At 44.5% G+C, this 19,689-nt stretch overlaps 1 protein-coding gene across 1 annotated transcript in view; it reads right to left on the reverse strand.

Moving 5' to 3' along the window:
- Il17rd (interleukin 17 receptor D) overlaps positions 1-19,689 on the reverse strand; it is a 58,495-nt gene that overhangs the window by 16,218 nt on the left and 22,588 nt on the right. Inside the window, exon 2 of the mRNA XM_027389619.2 lies at positions 4,786-4,843. Within this exon, the coding sequence (XP_027245420.1) occupies positions 4,786-4,843 (58 nt within the window). The remainder of the gene's footprint in view (positions 1-4,785; positions 4,844-19,689) is intronic.

Raw genomic sequence — 19,689 nt, forward strand, 5'->3', positions numbered from 1 at the left:
CCCCAGAGTTCTCATGATTCAACTCAGATCCCCTCTTCTATACCTAATGCCAAGGGCCTTCACATCATCAGCCTGGCACCCCGGTGAAGCAGAGCCATTGCCCTGGGGTGGAAGACTCCAGGCAATTTCTAAGAAGCTTAATCAGTCTGTTGCATTTTTCCCCCTTGTAAGCTGTGCTTGTTTCCCATTTGAAAACACAGGGGATTTAAGAACAATGAAAAAGTCTTCCATGCTCTCATCACACACAGGTAAAGTGGTAAAGATTCCAAGGGGTACCTACCAAACCTGTCAGCATAATCTTTTCCCTACTGAAATACAATCATACACTAGCTAGCTACATGCCCAACTTTTAAAACTCTAGCCACCACAATGCCTGTGTGCTGCTTTCTTTCCTGACCACACATCAGGCAAGATGCCTTTCCTAAACTTCTAGTACTTCAAAAACAATCACATTTGAATTTCAGTATTACTTAAAAGGATGTTAATAATAATACTAAATTCTACTTGTACTAAAGCAAGACTCTTGGGCTAGAGAGGTGGCTTAGTGGTTAAACAGCTGGCCTTACAATTACTTGAACTGGAAATTCAGACTACATGGGTATAGTGGCTCTACTGCAATTCCAGCCTTGAGAAGTGGAGACAGGGGATCCCCAGGATCAAGCAGGCTATTGAGACTGACCACAGCAGCAAGCTCTGGGCTTGACTGAGAGATCCTGCTTTCCGTGAATATGGTGGAAGGGTAATCTAGGATGATTCTGACATCAACTTCCAGTCTCCAGGTGCACACCCAATCACATGCACAAGCACACACATGCATTTCCACACATGTGGGCCCACACACATGCAATCATGTATTCAGGTATATACACATGAAAATAGAAAAAAGAAAAAAAAAAAAACTCTCAAAATAATGCCTGCTCGAAAGGTTGAGTCAGGTGTAGATTAGAAGAAAGGATATGTGATAGGTAGGGTTTTTAGTTGGAGGGGGTGGTAGGGGAGGAAGGGAGGGAGAAGGGAACTGGGATTGTCATGTAATTCAATCTTGTTTGTAATTCAAAGAAAAAAAAGAAAAAAATAATGCCTGCTCAATGAATACAGAAGGGAATTACAGAATAGAATTGTGTGTGTGGAGGGGGGTTGGGGTCAACAACTAGTTCAACACCTATACTGCACAAATTAGCCCAGGGAGACCAGCCAGGTGGCTTGGAACCCATCACTGACCTATCCAGGGGCAGAATGATGACAAGCAGCTGAGGAAGGTGGGGGGGGGGGGTCCTCTCAGACTCTAGCTGCTCCTGCTATTGGCATAAGCTGAGTTCAAAGTGTTCAGTCTGCAAAAATCTTAGCTAAAACCAGCTTAGGTTTTCCCAGTGTGGAAAAAGACAAGATCCTATCACACCTGTAAGGTGGGAGTGTTGTCACTGACTGAGGTCTGTAATATAAAAGAAACCTGCTTAGAAAAGTCTGGAAAGAGGCATGAACTGCTGGGGTTTTAGCCTTCCTCATCCCTAGTGCCAAAATTGACAATAGGGGTTTCTATAGATACAAGTATGTAAATAGAAAGTCTAAGAATTAAGAAAATGTATTGCCGGGCGCTGGTGGCACACGCCTTTAATCCCAGTACTCGGGAGGCAGAGGCAGGCGGATCTCTGTTAGTTCGAGGCCAGCCTGGTCTCCAGAGAGAGTGCCAAGATAGGCTCCAAAGCTACACAGAGAAACCCTGTCTCAAAAAACAAACAAACAAAAAAAGAAAATGTATTAAAACTTACTCAGGCATACATACCCCCTCAGAAGCTAAAGAAGAAATGTGGAATGCAGGGTCAAAAGAACTGAGACTTGTGAAATTCACGTATGATTTAATGGCATTTTCTTTCCTTACCATATCAAATGACAAAGGATAGAAAATAAGATTTTTATATTTTAGTAGTTTTGGTGAAAACTCAGTAATTGATTCTTACCCTTTTTTAAAAAATGAAAAGCAGGGCTTCTGTGTTTAACAGCCCTGGGTGTCCTGGAACTCGCTCTGTAGACTAGGCAGAGTGCTGGGATTAAAGGCATGCAACACCACATCTGGCTCAGCTTTTTGTTGTTGTTGTTGTTGTTATTTTTCCTTATTAGTTTTTAGAGACAGGGTTTTTCTGTATAGCCTTGGCTGCAGGCCAGGTTGGCCTCAAACTCACAGAGGCCTGACTCTGCCTCCCGAATGCTGGGATTAAAGGTGTGCATCACCACTGCCCAGCAGTTTTTAACTATTTTAAACAGAACTAGTCACCAATCAACTAAGTGACAGGTTCATTACAGAAGAGATTATGTATCTTTTTTGATGGAAACCACAGAATACAGTTTTTAAAACATGGCCTATATCCAATTATTAGCTGGTGTGGTGGTTTGAATAGGTATAGCCACCACAGACAGACTCATGTGTTTGAATGCTTGGACCATAGGGAGTGGCACTAATAGGAGATGTGGCCTTGTTGAAGGAAGTGTCACTTTGGGTGCCAGCTTTGAGGTCTCACACTCTCAGGCTATACCCAGTGTAGCACATAGTCTCCTGCTGCCCCTGGATCAAGACATAAAACTCTCAGCTCCTTCTCCAGCACCATGTCTGCCTGCATGCCACCATGCTTGTTGCCACATTGATAATGGCCTAAACCTCTGAACTATGTAAGCCACTGCAGTTAAATGTTTTCCTTTATAAGAGTTGTCGTGGTCATGATGTCTCTTCACAGCAATAGAAACCCTAACCAAAACAGCTGGTCTGAAGTTTTGTAATACAATTACAAAAAGACTTTATGCCTAAATGACCGTTTGCCAAAAAATTATCTGTGTTCAAATATTTCAGGAGCCAGTGTGAACTATGAATTAAATTCTATTAAATGAAGAGGAATTAAGAAGAAAGTAATGACTAAGAGGCAGGCACATGGGCAAAATTTTAATCCAACAAATCAGGGGATTATAGCAAATGCTTATAAAACCAGCACTCTGGAGGCTGAGGCAGGAAGAACAAGAGTTCAAGTCCAGCCTGGGCTACATGAGACCCTCAAAAAGCACAAAAAAGCAAAACCAAAAGGACAATTGTAAGACATATTTTTAAGTTTTACAGACATAGGATTTTTGCCATAAAAATCCAAATTAAGGGGACTGGAGAGGTGGCTCAGGGGTGAAGAGCACTGGCTGCTCTTCCAGGACCCGGGTTCAATTCCCAGCACCCACATGGCAGCTCACAACTGTCTGTAACTGCTGTTCCTGGGGATCCAATACCCTCACACAGAGGTTCATGCAGTCAAAACACAAACTTACATAAAAATAAAGTAACTTTTAAAAATCCATATTAAATCACAGGCAAATGTTTGTTCGAAAATGAGCTCTTGACTCTAACACAGGATCTGCCAGGACCAAGAGCACAGATTAGAAATCAACTTTCTAACTCAAAGGACAATTCTCTACACATGTCTTTACTTAGCCGAATCAAGCATCACAGGCTTACAAATCTTTCATTACCATCATGGCGTTTACTCAAAACATGCACACACCACTGACACGAAGCGCCTGCTTGTCATGTGTAAGTCTTTCTGGGTAACTTGAAATACTCAAGCCAGCATCTGCAGATGTGAATTTGAAACACATATGCCTATCTTAAAATTGTCACATTGTATTCATGACCTCCAAAACCAAAACCCTAGCTTGGTCAGAGTACAGATGACTATCCCATTGATTATTTCAGAAGCCTCCGAATGAGATGAATGACAAATCGAGAGCCAACTAACAGGAGTCGAAGCTCCTCTTTCCATGTTTATATGTAAATTAGCGCATAGGAGGTGAAAATGCTCACAGCTCTGTGTAATGGTCCTCAGCCTACAATGGATTATAAATGTTTAATCAGAAGAAAAGTTACCTTGTCCTTAGATAACAATTCAGTCAGGAAAGTTCAACAAAAAGTGTTGCTGCTTGTATCCAAGCACAGCTGGATGGACTTCTGATACTAGCAGATAGCATTTACTGAGCATCTACACCAGGCCAGCCACTGAGGTGGACAAAGTAAGGACTATCCCAGTTAAGCCTCAAACTGATGCTAAGGAAAGAGATGATTAAACGGTGGAGACGTTATGTCACGTCACACAAACACATGAGAAACTGAACTTGGTACCTCATGAGACTAAAGTAAGAGATGGCCAATTAAGAGACCCCCTGGACCACCCTGAGACATAGATCTGCTTGGTCCACTCAGTATTTGTGTATGTGTGTGTATGGGGGGTCTTAAATAAAGGGCAATATTGAAAAATATTTTACAGGGGTGGGGTGTTTATTCTTAGAACTTGTCGATATTCTTAGAAACCACATCTGGCTACACCCAGTGGGAATTCTTCAAGACCACAATGAGCTGGAATTAGGAAGCCAGTGGACCCTTCAGATCAGATGGGTTGCCTAGTTTGCCAGTCTCCATCCTTGCCTTGAGGCCTACACTTGAGTAAATTCACTCAGTCATCCCCTGGTGGGACCTACTGATATCTGTGTTTGCTCTTAAAGACAAGACTATGTCCCGAGGGCAGGTCTTCACATACAAGTTTCTGAAAACTACATTACTTAAGACACTTGACCTGTTCAAGATCCCCAACACTTCAGTGGCTAAATGGAGACTAAGCTGTTTTAACTATTGACAAACAGGTTCAGAAAACTCCTCAACCCCTGGATCTGCAATGTCCTTGATGAAGTACAAGTGTGTGAGCTTTGGATTTCTGAAAGAAATTGCCAGTCTTCTTCTCTTAAGTCAAGTTGGTTACTTACTGTCATATCTGAAGGTGACGTTGTGCAGCCCGCTGTTTCTGCTGGCCGGTCCCACTCCCTGTGGGAAAATGAGAACAAAATGCAGAGTGGAACAATTTACTTTCTCGGCATCAAAATGAACGAAGCATCAAAGAGGCCCAGGGTCATGCAGTCCTATTGATCGGCTCCTACTCCGTGTACTGTTCTATGACCCCACCACCACCACTCCAAACACCCTCCAGTCCAAGAGATCCCTACCCACAGGGCATCTTGGGCACTCTTTCCCCTAAGACAACAGGCACAGACTGGTCTGTGTTTAGGGGTTAAATAATTCATTAGCAGTAAAATTAGGACAGAGACCAGGGCTGCCAGATGGAGCCCTTCCAGTTGGATCCTCTGATTAGTTATAAAACTCGCCTACCAGACAGCTTCATCCAAAAACTATAGTACGGCAAGACAGATAGGCAATTCCTCAAGTCTACGGAAACCAGTTCTCATTCCAAGACTGGAAATGAATGTGGGAATAAGCCATTACTTTTAATGAGAAAATTCTGCACTGTCTCCATACCTATGCTGGGAATACATGGGGTGGGTCATAAAAGAAAAAAGACTTTAAAACTTGGAACTCTTAACTCTTGGTGATGTGGTCATTAGCCATCTGCAGCCTTAATAGTAGGGTAACAACTCCACCAGACTTCCCACTCCAATTATAGCAGCCACAAAGGGAGTACCAGATCCTCCCGTTGACCCTGCCTCTTCCTAAACCCAAAGCTGATTCTCCTAAGAAAGGGCTGCCCCAGATCAGTCAGCCCAAGGTCTACAGACTCTGTTTAAATATTTCTTTAATAATCTGCAAATGTGCCATTCGGTATTAATTGGGGGCTTCTCCAAAATATGTTAATTCTGAAGTGCTTGCTAAATGATGGGAAACTATTTGAACCACACTGCTAACGCCACTTAACAAGGAGGATGTTGGGGAGAACCATATGCTAGCAGCCTGGTGTTTAATGGGCAATTGTTACGCTGAGACACATTGTGGAGAACACTTCTGATGGGGCCCAGGATTTTGGGCCACAACCCCATCGCTTCCATATGCTACAGGCATGTTCACGCTGCTTATCCTGAAGCCAGGCACGCCCACTGAAACCATATCCCTGAGCTCAGATATACACAGAAAATCACAGCTGGTCAGAAAGAGGCAGGCAGGCACACAGACACACCAAAGTGAGGAATAAGCAAGCAATAGCACAAAACCTAAATCAACTGGGTGCACCCAGCAACCTCAGAGGCTCCCCTTCTTTCTCCAGCTTTCTTTTCCAACCTTTTCTTTGAATATTGTGAGCCTGAAGAACACATCTCATGGTATGAAACTTTGGAAAGTGAAATATTAAGAGCATTCCTCACTCCTTAGCATACGGCCTGTCGGGTAGAAGCTCCCCGACTTCCAGAAGGCAGAGACCCAAGTAACAACCAGGAAGAGGGCAAATCCAATTCCCACAAGCCTTTAGGAATGTTCAAAACTGCCAACCACACCACTCCTCCCTCTTACACAGCCCTAGGACATAAACAAACTCACGTTCCATGATGAGCTAGACATTATTTTAGGTGATGTGGTATGTATAACAGTCATGAACCCACTTCATGAAGCTGCCTGGCACACATACTTCCAGAGAAGAATAACTGGACACAGACAAATTGCAAATCCCTGGTCCACCAAGCACTCCCCATTTAGACGACAAACAAAGCCTATGTAGCTAGAGTAAAAGCACCAGCAGCAGAGAAACTCAGGGTACCTCTGCAAGGCAGCCCCCGAATAAGGATGAATGAAGGGTAGGAACAACGTGTACAATGTGTACACAAAGCCTAGGAGAGGAAAGGCCGTAACTGGCCATAATAGTGAGGAAAACAGCAGTGTCAGGACAGAAAAACCAGTGGAGAGGCCAAGATCAGTGTTCTCAGCTCCCCTCCACTGGGTTTGAGTCTTCTCAATTATCTGGATGATTTATTTTGTTTGTTTTATAGAATGTGCACAGCAGTTTCCTTTTGGGAGGAGGGTTTGAAGAACACAGATACGTGTAGAAGTTATTCGTCAACACGGAAAGCATTCCATTTAAGAGCAGATGTCAAGGGGCTCTTATCTAGTGACCAATATGCCCCCCAACCCCCACAAACACAAGAATCTTGTACCCGCAGAATTCCCCTCTCTTCAGATTCTGAATGAATCCCTTCTCATCACCAGGTTTTGCTCCCCATAGGCTGCCTGGCTTATCTGGTCTGGTCCGTAACACATTATGTCCCTGACACATCCGTCTGCCTGAATACTCACTGGAGAGTAACGGAGTCATGATAGTCCCTACAGGTCCACTAGTGTAGCACTTCTGTGATTGTAAATGTGAGGTTTTAATTCCACAGACAACAGCAGCTCCTAAACCTGTGAACTAGCCTATTAGACACCTCTCTGGGGACCAGTTCTTATCTGTACTTTAAAAGACCTTTGTTCTTTTAAGTCCTTGAGTGCTCTTGTAAATTTCTCAGCATGTGAGCAGTCTATCCTCCACTGGACTGTCTTTACTCCCCAAACTGTTTTTAGATGCTCCAGGGGCCACAGGAACTACCTTAGAAATACTGTGCCCAGACTAGGTCACAAAACACTGTTGTTTCCTTTATATTTCATGACAGACAGACGTGGAAGCCTCTTAACTGTGCCCGAGTCTAGCCCTAGAACCTGTGACTTTATTATTTTACACATAGTGGAAGGGACTATATAAATACATTTAAGTTCAAGGATGCTGAAATGAGGACAAGTGTTCTGAGTTATCCTCGTGGGCTAATGTAAGGATTCTTGGAAGAAAGACCCTGAAGGGTTGGTACCAGAGAAAAAGAGATAGGATGGTGGAAATGAGTCAGGGAGGAGGAGACTGGCTGCCTAGAGATGACTCCCACACTTGACTTGAAGACAAAAGAGGAAGGAGCTATTGAGCCAAAGAATGAGTGTAGCCTCTAGAGGTTGGGCCAGGCAAGGAATGGATTCTCCCCTACAGCATCCAGAAGAAGCCAGTGTTGCCAACACTTTGACTCATTTCACTCTGGCCTCCAGAACTACAGGACAAGAATTTTGTGTCTTTTTTGTTTGTTTGTTTGGTTTGGTTTGGTTTGGTTTTTTCAAGACAGGGTTTCTCTGTATTGCCCTGGCACTTGCTCTGTAGACCAGGCTGGCCTCAAACTCACAGAGATCTACCTGCCTCTGCCTCCCGAGTGCTGGGATTAAAGGTGTGCACCATTACCGCCAGGCTTTTGTGTCATCTTATGCCATGAAGTTCAAAGTAATTTTCAGAGCAGAACTGAAAGCTAACTAAAGGCTGAATGAACAAAACAGAAACAAAAAAGGAAGGACATGACTGCTCCTAGCTATGGTGGGGGAGAAATTCATTGTAGATATGAGGGGGAGCATAGCCAGAGGTAGGACATCTGGGAGAGTTCAGAGTGAATATGACCCCAGCCACCCTATGTGTGGAGAGGGGAGAGTCAGGAGAGTAAAGGGTAGACAAAAGGACAGGTAACCAAAAGGGAAGGCCAGCTGGAGGAAGGGCAACTCAGCCACTGGGCTGGAGAGTTCAGGGTAGGGGACAGGGTATGCTAGAAAATGCTGGGAGAACCTGGCAGCCAGGTCCACTTTGGTATGTTAAATAGGCACCTTAGTAGCCATTTGTCCTGGGTTTGAGACCTAACGTATGCATGTTTCAACCATGTAACACAAACAGCATGTGCCAATGCAGTCTGGTTGCACCTCCTGCGCCCACAACCAATCACTATCGCTCTCTCACCTGGCTGCAGACAGGAAACACTGATCCCTCAAAGCTAGGCCTGGCATCCTGCCATCCTAGAAACAGGCTTTTGTGGGTTTCCCTGGGGCTCACCTGGAGTTTAGGCTCATGAGATGTTTTCCAGTCACTGTCCTCTCACTGTGTAACCTTGGGCAGGTTTCTGACCTTCCCTGAGCTGCAGAGCACAAGAACAAAAGCCCTTGGGAAGGACCAATATGGGACTCACAGGACAACACACACTAAGTGCTCAGCACTGCATAAGACACACAACTCAGAAATGCCCATGCAAAGCTTCCTGAGAAGACACCTGCCTTAAAACACATCAGAGTCCTGAGCTGCAGACAGGTGACAACAGATGCATGAGGGAGCCAGGAAATCAGGGGCTGCTCTGCTGTCCTTGCCTGTCTCCCCAATGTTGGGATTACAGTGTGTGGCTGCAATGAGTGTGCTTTTAAAAGGAAAGGGGGGGGGTGCTCTAAAAACAAATCTCACTTCTTTTGGATGGATGCTGTTAAATTTCCACCCCAGGCCTGTACTGTGTCCTCTGTTCACTTAATGTTAGTTACCAGCTTTCTGAAGTTCCTTAGCTGACTTGAATGAGAGCATTCTTGAATTTTTGTTTGTTTTGTTTTTGTCTTGTCTGGCCTAGAACTGGCTTTGCAAACCAGCCTGGCACACAGACGCACCCACCTGCTGCCTCTGCTGAGTTTAAAGGTGTGCACCGCTGTTAAGGATTCAGGCATTATGCTGGCCTGTCATCTGGCAGAATGCACTCAGGCAGTACCCTGGTCAGCTCAGGGTTCCATGATTGTGTAGTCTGCATGCAAGTGCAAAGGACCCCTTTAAAAGAAAGACTCCCACCCACTCAGGCTCTCTTTCCCGCTGCTCCCCTGTGGCAGACAGGGCTTTTCTTGTCTCCCCTTTCTCTTGTGTCCTCTCCATCTCTGTATCTCTTTACCTTATTTTCTTGCCTCCCTCTCAATAAAACTTTAAATGAGTTACATATACAGGTCTCTGTTTCTCCATCTGTCAATCACACCCCCCCCTCCGCCCCAGGACCGGGGACCTGCCACCAACCCATTATTCTTTATTCCTAACAACCACCCTGCCTGGGTCAAGCTTTTTTTTTGAGACAGCATCCCTATCCCAGGCAGACCTCAAACTCTATTTAGTGCAAGATGACTTTTAACTAATCCTCTAGCCTCTACCTCCTGAATGCTGGAATTACAGGCCAGTGTCACCATACCCAGGTTATGAACACTAAAGATCAAACCTGAGCGGACTGCAAGCATGTTAATCAAGCCCCTTGAATGTAATTCTGTTTGGGCCTCTCTATTTGGCCTGCTTTCTTTTGCAAAGAGCAGTGTCATACAGCACAACCTTTCTTAAACTCCATCTGCTCGAAATGGGAGTTAGAACATCAAAGATGGACCCAAAACGCTGCCCTGACAGTGAAGAAAGTATCTTCAGATAGCTTTGAATACTGTAAGGACCTCTGGAAATTGGCCACGGTGGCACCATGTTGGGGAGGGATCCTGCCCCATGGCCACCATTTTGTGTTCAGGCCTTTGCTTCTTGGCTAGATGGCTAGACCATAATATAGGAATTTTTACATCTTGAATTTTATTCCTTTAGAGCACAGAAGAATTATCTCCCTGCCCCCTTCTTCCTGGGTAAAAGATGTTTTCTCCATCAAGCTCTCTCATTTGCTGCTTCCTCCCTGCTCGTACTATATAGTGCACCAACCAAAGGAAATTTCAGAGCAGAGCTCCAGGCACTGGCCCTGGCTTCTTAGTTCCCTTTGGAACAAATTAAAAGCTACCGTTAGTGCAGCAAGTGGGGGTGGTTAATTAACTAAGAATGTAGCACCCTGAGGCCACAGCATTGGCATTTATAGGTTTTGAATAACACGCAACAAACAAGTGCCTTTAATTCTCAGCTCATTAAATATCAAAATGGTGTAGTAGCTAAAAGCCCAGGACTGTTTCCTACAGAACAGTTTACAAAGCTGTTGACCAGCTCTGTGAATGGCCCATAAATCACCATGGAACACCAACTGAGGTTTGTGTATAGGTATTTTTCGGCTTAGTCATGAACTTATTTATTTGGACAGAAAACCTATCTATCAAGGGGTGACTGTATGCCAAGCCCAGGAATATGAGGTAGATATGAGATAGGGGTTTGCTCTTTTGCTTTTTTGTTTTGTTTTGTTTTTTGGTTTGTTTGTTTGCAGGGCAGGGGTGCTGACTTCTGTCTCTCTTTTCCACAGCAACCTATGCATTTTTCAGAGATGGAGTTCCCACCACAAGTATCAGAAGAACGAATTCCTTTATTTACTGGTCAGTATTTTCTGCCACCTTGTCCTGACCTGCCTGCCACCTCTGGGTGAGCTGGAGCCCAACAAAAAACAGGCACACCTAGCAACTACTGAAAACGAAGGACAACCCCTGCTTTTAACTCCCCACAGTATCATCCCCACCTTGGGTTCCCAGAGTGATAAAGAGGGCAAAAGATCTCAGGAAATTGTGAGGCCTGAAATGTACAAATAGACACCACCAATAGATGGGGGCATGAGCCCACAGAGAGCAGGGTCATGTGACTGTTCTAGTTCAGATGGCTTTATAAACAAAGCCAGATCGCACTTACTTCAGTGCAAACCTTAAAAAAAAAAAAAAAAAGGTTAGCAAAGGCAGAGAAGCCCCAGGTGATGTAAGCTAAGGAGAATGCTGGTGAGTCCAAAACACAAGGAAAATGAATCAGAAAGCCAGCCCACGCTTGGATCTGCTCAAGATGCATTCTCTCCACATTCCTGGGAGCTATTCTCTCTCTCACCCTCCATAGATCCAAGCAGTTTCAGAAAGGAAGGATGCCAGCAGCCTGGCTTGGGGAGGTAAGGGCTTGGATGGCCAGTAAGGAACACACAGCTCTGAGGGAGAACCATGGGTTCCCACTATGATTACTACACCAGCCCCCAAAGACATGGAGATCTTAAGTTAACTAAAGAGATCTGCTTGAGGAGGTAGGAAATCACTAGTCCACAGCATGGTCTGCACACCAGACTGAGGACGTAATCAAGATGCATCCCCGACATGCTCCTGGCTGATCAGAACACACATGTTCCCAATTTCACGCTCTCCAAAGGAAAGCTGAAGGGACAATTATTTCTAAGCTCTAGCATGGAACCAACACAAGCTAATTACCATTTGTCCATCTTATCAAACTGAAGTCTCTCATTTTCATCCAGATTTCTCTTCACTCTCCCCACCCTGCACCCATCCTTCCACCAGTCTGTTCTCTGAAGATAACCAGTGTCAAGACATTTACACCAGCTGATCCTCATAACTTCCATCGAGGTAATGGCAGCCTCGATGGGATTTATGCTTTAAAAATCCTTATTTGCTTCAAGATTTTCTTATTGCTCTGATGCTGGACTTGTACTGTTAAAATTCAGAGATGTCAACACATACATGTATGCATGAACACACACAAGCTGGCTTTCTTCTGTGTTCAAAAACAGAATGCAAAGCCAGCGTGATGGTGCACACTTATAATAATCTCAGTACTTGGGAGACTGAAGAGGATTGCCACGTGTTCAAGACCAGTCTAGGACATACAGTGAGTTCCAAACCAGTCAGAGCTACAAAGGAAGATCCTGTCTCAGATAAACAAAAAATAATAGTAAATAAATAAAAACAAGAAGCTGGAAAGATGATGCAGTGGTTAAGAGCCTTTGCTCCAGGGGATCCAATGCCCTCTTCTGGGCTCTGCGGGCACCTGTACCCATGTGTGCTTAAACACACAGAGACATACACATAAATAAAATTAATCTTTTTTAGAACTTGGTTTTCACAAAGCCATTGGAGGTCCTTTCTCCAGTAACTTTGCTAAGGATTTGAGCTGTGTGTTCTGTGGCTGATACACACAGATTGTTGCATTTTTCCAGTTCTGAAAAATGTCAAAGGCAGGCTATAAAACATGCCTCTGAGACTGTGGGTCGGACCTTTCCCTCTGCTTTACACCATCCCCCCAACTGAAATGAGAACCTCATGCTAGACAGCCAACATCTTCAAGGTAAAAGGCAGGCTATCTGTAGCTAGGAAAGCATACAGAGCCAGCTCAGACAAAAGATGAGCGGTAAACACCGGGTACAGAGAAGAAACAAACGACCAGCCACTGAAATACCCACCCAGCAAATCAGCCAGTAACTCACTCTCACTTAACTGTGGAAGGAATAAAGACTTCACTCTGAAAGCTCAAGAAAGTCTCTTCCGAGAGAGAGCAAAACAGTGATTAGACAATGGTGGAAAACTTAAAGCTATAAACATGATTGTTATGCTCAAGCTGAGAGGAAATGTTAGGCTCAAAACCTAGCTACTAATAAAAGCCTTAGGACCACACAGGAAGCAGTGTGCCTAGCTGTACCCACTTCAAACACTGCTTCTGAAGGCAGGAAGGGTCTCTACTACTATGTCACATCTGGAATTCTGCTTTTACGGCACAAATGCCTGAGAAATGGGAGACTGTGGTGTTGCCATGGGAACTTTGCGCCCCCCCCCCCACACTTCTATGCAGGTCCCTAGCATATCCCCCACACATGCTTGCTTCAAAGTAGGTTTCTCGAATTTGGAAAGGGCGGAACACCACCCACCCTCTTAGATTTTAGTGCTAATTGAAACATTATAGGTTATGTTAGAAAACAGGGTGACTTTGCAAAAGTTGACTAAGGCTGTGTATATGATGGTCCTGGACTTAAAAAAACCTTAAAATACGAGTGGAAAGCAACAAGTTAACATTCCATTCCATTCAAAATCTATTTATTCAGGAAGGAGACAAGGTCTCATATTCTCAATCTACAAAAGTCTAAATGACTCAACCTGTATTCAGATTGCCTGCCACTGGGCCCAGGGAAGACCCAGACTTAGATTCTAGATGGCAGCCCTAATCATATCCCTGCAGGGTGACACTTTAGGTGAAGGACTCTGGTGTAGAGTTAAGGAGATGGGTTTCTAGAACACCTTTGGAGAGAAGCCTGTAACATTCCAGTCTCCCACAAAAATACTTAATAACTATTTCAGTGGGTTCCAAGCACTGCTTTAGGCCTCCCAAGAGCCAAAGCCATGATTAGACACAGAGAACCTACTTGAAACCAGGCCTCTCCGCCTGGGTGTGTCCACTCGTGGAAAGCAAACTTCCAACTGCTCCCTCTAGGTGTGTTTCCTAAATCCCACACGCACCTACATTTACAGGTGGTGAAGTCGCAATTGGATGCTGGCAATGCTCCCTTCATTTCTCATCCCCCAGAAGCCCAGCTTCTTGGGATCTCAGCTGGCTCCAAACACCATCTCTCACTGTATGAGCACCCCACCACCAATTCTATATAATTTACACCTAAACTGGAGTAACCCTTCCAATGAGTCTGCCTCTGCAAGATCTGGCCTTTCCCAGTAGATTTGCTGCAGAAGGGGTAAGAAATGAGCCATTTCAAAAGTAAAGCAAAATTCAACAGTCTGGATGGGCAGATTAGAGTTTCCCTCAGCATCCTGGTTCACCACCTCATGCTCCTGGGTGACTCTAAAAACCTGGCCTCCAGATGGAACTATTTGCATCTAATCTCTTAGATACCACTTCCTAAAATGTGCCAGAGAATCTGTCTCTGTGAGTGGAGGAGTCAACCCACATGCCCCCGCCCACCCCCCAAAAAACCAGGAAGTCAGCATCTCAGGCTCCAGGTGTTAACACTTAGAGCATCCTGCCCAGCCCCCTCCAGCTGAAGGCTGGCCGCCTGGGAGCCGGACACAGCAATTAGGCCTTTCCCCGGCTGGGCGCCTTTGTCCCCTCACTAACATCATTAGTGTCTGACTTCCTGTGTACAACAGGGCCTGGGGGGCGGGGGCAAATGCCGGCTGACCTGGGCAAGGCATTAGACTTCCTTTGTCAAAGACCCTCAAATGTTAACAAGCATGTGAACAAGGCTCTCCTCCCAGAGCCCTCCCCTCAGCCTCTGCTCTAGCCTTTCTGGGCAATTCACCACAGTCTCTCTCCAGCTGTGGGAATCAGCCTCACTGAAGAGAAATACAAAGTCTCAAAGCTAAGAGAGTAAGCCAGCAGTCTCCAAGGGGCCTTCAAATCTCAGTTTCTTAAAGCTTTTCCGATGGAAATATGCGCTTGCCCAGTTCCCACAGGTTACAAGGGCTGAACAAAGGTGACTGTGCTCAGTAACCCAAAGCCCTGTTAAAAAGAACACAAGGACAATCCATCCACATGTGCTGGAGACTGAGACACAAGATCGTCTCATGATGCAAGGCCTTACAAAAAGTTTGTGTAACAGCCCAGGCTCTAAGAAAAACACGGGCCTGATCTCAAAATGGAGTGTGACTTGCTAAATGGCTGTAATCCTGCTTTCTTTTCATCATTAAAATCCTCTCTGCTCTCCTTACAGGGAGTTTCAGCTTTGTATCTGAGGAATGGATGTCTTAGGGAAATTGGTAAAGAGCTGTGGTGTGCATCCAGCCCACATCTGATTGCTGGAGATTCCACTTCCTCCTATTGCTTACCAACAACCATGTCTACTGATTGAAGCCATGATTTTACTTTACTAACAACAAGATTCAAATGGAAGGGCAGGTCATTGGAGGTATAAAACCTGGTAAGTAGGACTCTTGATTAAGGCAGCTGCTAAACTTCTATAAGCCATGTTTGTTTCAACTCAACAATTGAACACTTTGTCCAAGATGCCAGGAATTGCAATGTGTATGAGGTAACATCAAAGGCAACAACTAGTTCTGTTGTTTCATGGGATAACCTCCTCAGAAAGGGGCCTCTGTGGCTTTTCAATCACAGGTGCCAAGGCATGTGGTGATATTTTGTTTATGATCTAACAAATAAAGCTTGCCTGAGCCATAGAGGCCAGGCAGTGGTGGCACACACCTTTAATCCCAGAACTCGGGAGACAGAGGCAAATGGAACTCTGTGAGTTCAAGGCCACCCTGGGCTACAAGAGATTGAATCTGTCTAAAGGAGAAACAGCTCACACAAAGGTGATCCAACACTTGGATGACACACCTTTAATCCCAGCTCTAGGGAGGTGGGGACAAGAGTGACACAGCTGGGCAGAGAGGAACTTAAGGCTGGAGGAGACTAAAGAGAGACACATGCAGTCTAGGCAGTCAGTCTGAGCATTCAGCCTGAGGATTCGTGGAGCCAGGATCGCCCTTTCAGTCTGAGGTCGAGGTAAGAGCTAGTGACTGGCTGTTTTGCTTCTCTGCTCTTTTAGCCCCCCCCCCAATATCTGAGTTTTTATAACTAAGACCAAAGAGAATCTGCGCTACAGTCATGCCTATGTTGTTCAGCGTCACTGAAATCAAGTTTAAAAATAAAGCACAATGTAGCTAATTCCCATTCCTTTTTAAATTTCTGGATATGGAAGAATATATCCATAGTATCCAGAGATGGGAAAAACAGCTGATTTCTCAGTCCTGCTAAAGTACATCTATAGAGCGTGGGTTTTGTGATTGCCCTATAAACTGGGCTAGGTTTCGGATATATTTTTAAATATTTGCCCAAGTGCCATTATCAGGGATAGCCTGAAAAATCCAAAACTTCATTCTATACCAACTCTATACTGACTCTTATGCCAGGAGTGGCAAGATACAATCAAGTGTTAAAACTAAGGTGCTAGCACATACCAAAGACCACCTGACGCCAAGCCCCTCAGAACTTTATTTCAACCCATGTTACAAATTTCAAAGGATAAATGAATTTACCACTGGTTCTGATTTTCTACTTTTCAGTCAACTCATTTTAAAATAGTGGTACACGGAAGGATAAACTCAAACACTAATGTGCCTCCCACCCAACTTTAAGTCTCTGTTGCTCTTGGATGGAAGCCAGCAGTCTGCCCTTAAACTACAAGCAATAAATCTAGAAATTTTGCTTCATAAGTTCCCAGTGATGCCACATGGAATTTCCATTAAATCACACTCATGCAACCACACACACAATGACACATCAACTAAATCACTGTAGGATGGTTAGGCCAGGAAATAATTATGTTTGTCAAGTAACTAGCTTTGTTTTAATTCCCCTAACAGCCAATCAGTCCTTCTGAGAAGACTTTAAAAAAAAAAAAAGTATTAAGATCATGTATTGACATCCTGGATGCTTCTACATTTAGATAAATGTTCCCAGAGGTGGAAGAAGCAATGCCATTCCCAGGCATCAAGCTTTCCCTGCAATTCCTCTCCAGAGCATACAGAAAAGATTGCTACAAAGGTCGACAGGAAAGCAAATTTCTGAGACAGACGGAACTGCAAGTAGAAGCATATTCTTCCCCTGATGGAGTGGTCCCAGCAGTGATGGTAAGTGTCCATTCTTCTACAAAGCTCTCTCTCTCTCTCTCTCTCTCTCTCTCTCTCTCTCTCTCTCTCTCTCTCTCTCTCTCTCTCTCTCCCTCTCCCTCTCCCTCTCCCTCTCCCTCCTACCTTTTTTGCTTATCCATGCATCCCTCTCCTTAATGCAGACTTCTCATGGAAAATGTTTACAAAAATCAAAGCACACAGCAGAAATAAATTAGAAGCCTGCAACATTTTTTGTTACAAAGTTAGTGTGAAAGAAGGGCTTGTCAAAAAGGATGAAAAGCAGTGTAAATTGCTCTTTGAAATTTTTTTAAAGTCCAAGTTTCCAGCTAAAGTCATTTCCAAACAAGAATGGGGAGCTGGATCAAAGTGAGGCTACAGGCAGATGAGCAGCCCTGCTTTTGGGGATACAAAGTCACTGCCTTCCCACAAATGCTGAAGAAGAAAATCCCCAGAGGCTTTGGGAGTAGGAGGTTGAGCTGGACAGTCTCCTGTCTGCTATTTCTCCTCTGACCTAGGTTACTCAATATTCGGAGTATAAAAGTAACAAAAAACACTTAAAAAGATGAGAATTAGAAGCACTGGGCCAAATTCTTTTCAAGGCCCAGTCACTCGAACCAGCCATCAATACTTTCCATGAAGGGAAGACACCATTATTACGAAGTAACTAAGCCAAGCCCTACCCTGCTCTAAAGAACACTATACCCATGGAAAGCAAGAGATGCTGTACTCCACAGGAACTGTTGGTATTGGCTAGATTGTCTGCTGGTGTGGGTGCCCTGAGTGCCGTTCTGAAGGGTAACCAAATTACTATAATTTATCCTATGTTTCTTTTAAATTACATAAATTCAAGGAATTTTGTGATTAGGTAACTGGTCTCATGTGAAAAAGAGAACTGTGTAAAATTAAAAGGAAAACGGTCAAATCCAGGAAGCAGATTGACAAGGTCCTTCCACCTTCACAGTAATCGTATTACAGCTTGTGTTAACCAAAGTGCTTCCACTCTTCCCAAAGGGTCAGAGCAGTTGAGGGGAGCACAGTAAGGTGGGTTGATTCTATAGAACAAGCTGGGGACAGAAAAGGAGTCCATTTTGTGATTAGAGTCAAGACATGTAGGCTGGGCATGGGAGGCAAGAATGGTCTGCGCCTTCAACACCTACCCCGTGTAGCTCAACCTGAGCATCGCTTCTGCCCGATCGCTCACTCACAACAGACCACAGCAAAGGTCCCAGCACCCATCATCCAGGTGTCTCAAGAGCTTGAAGTATGCTTTTGCAGCAGCAGGCTATTCCAAGTGAAAATAAATATAAATACAACCCCTGCCTCCAGGACTTTACATAATTGATTTTGGAAAGCAAAGCAAAGACTAGCCTGCGGCAGTGGCACACACCTTTACTCCCAGCACTGGGGAGGCAGAGGCTGATGGATCTCTCTAAATTTGAGGCCAGCTTTGTCTACAGAGCGAGTTCCAGGACAGGCTCCAAAGCTACACAGAAACCTTGTCTCAGAAAAAATAACAAAACAAAACAAAACACGGGGGGGGGGGGGGGGGGGGCGGCGTACCTATGCGTGGACATCATGCATCTTTGTTTATTACTCCCCACCTTATCTTTTGAGGCGGGGTCTCTCATTGAACCCAGTAGGCACTTGTTGGTCATACTATCTGGCTAGTGATTTCTGGGGATCCATGCCCCACACCCACAGGATACAGACACTTGGGACCCAGTTTTTCTGTGTTTGCCCAGCAGGTGCTTACCTTAGACCACTTAGCCATCCCCCAACCCTGTACAGTGATTTAGTATCCCTATATAAATGGAGCTAGCAAAAAATTCCCAGGCAAAAAGAGGTCATGAGTGTAAAAAGTTTAAGCCTTGCTTAATTCCCATGTGCTTCAGGCCCATCCCCCATGTATAATTTATATAGGAAAGAGAATGCTCGTAAGCTCACCTAAATAAAAATTACCACGTTTTTGAAATCACAGACACACACACACACATACACACACAGACTGAAAACACTGCTGGCTGGCTGGCTGCTCTGCAAGCAGCTGCCCTCAGAGGCTCACAAACCCGGAAGCAAAGCACTCTAAAATCCATGATGTGGTCACACTGCTCCCCAGGATCTGCTCACTGCATAAATAATCAACATGAGTTTTTTAAACAAAACTATCCAGAAAATATAGAGGCAACCAACCAACACCTACTAGCTCTAAACTAAGCTCCACCCCACCCCTCAGTCTTGCACTGGAGCCCAGGCTGACCCTGAACTTGCAGCAAACCTACCTCAGTTTCCTAAGTACTAGGTTTACAGGCATGCCACTTCACCCAGCCAAACAAGATCATCTTTTGACCCATTATTTCCAAAACCAAGTGGCCTGAAAAACTACTATTCAAAACAACTAAACCATAATATAATTATTTTTCAGAACCCAAAAACAAATACAAATTCAAATGATTAACCAGAAAATTCTCAGTATGACTCAAAGTAAATAAACTGAATTTCCATCATCAAAAATGATACTTTAGCAAGGGGGCACCAAGAAAAGTATTAATTTTCAGATCATCCTGCTCTGGACACTCTTGTTATATTACCCAACATAAATAATAAATAATATAATAAATGCATGGCCACGGCAGTGGCAAGGCTTAATGGATCAACCTTAACAGCATGGCCAAAATGTAGAGGGGAAAGCTGAAGAGTGGTCATCACCCAAATGTAGTCCATCTCTGACATCTGCAGGAACATCC

This window comes from Cricetulus griseus (assembly GCF_003668045.3).
Source record: "Cricetulus griseus strain 17A/GY chromosome 1 unlocalized genomic scaffold, alternate assembly CriGri-PICRH-1.0 chr1_1, whole genome shotgun sequence".
NCBI lineage: Eukaryota > Metazoa > Chordata > Mammalia > Rodentia > Cricetidae > Cricetulus > Cricetulus griseus.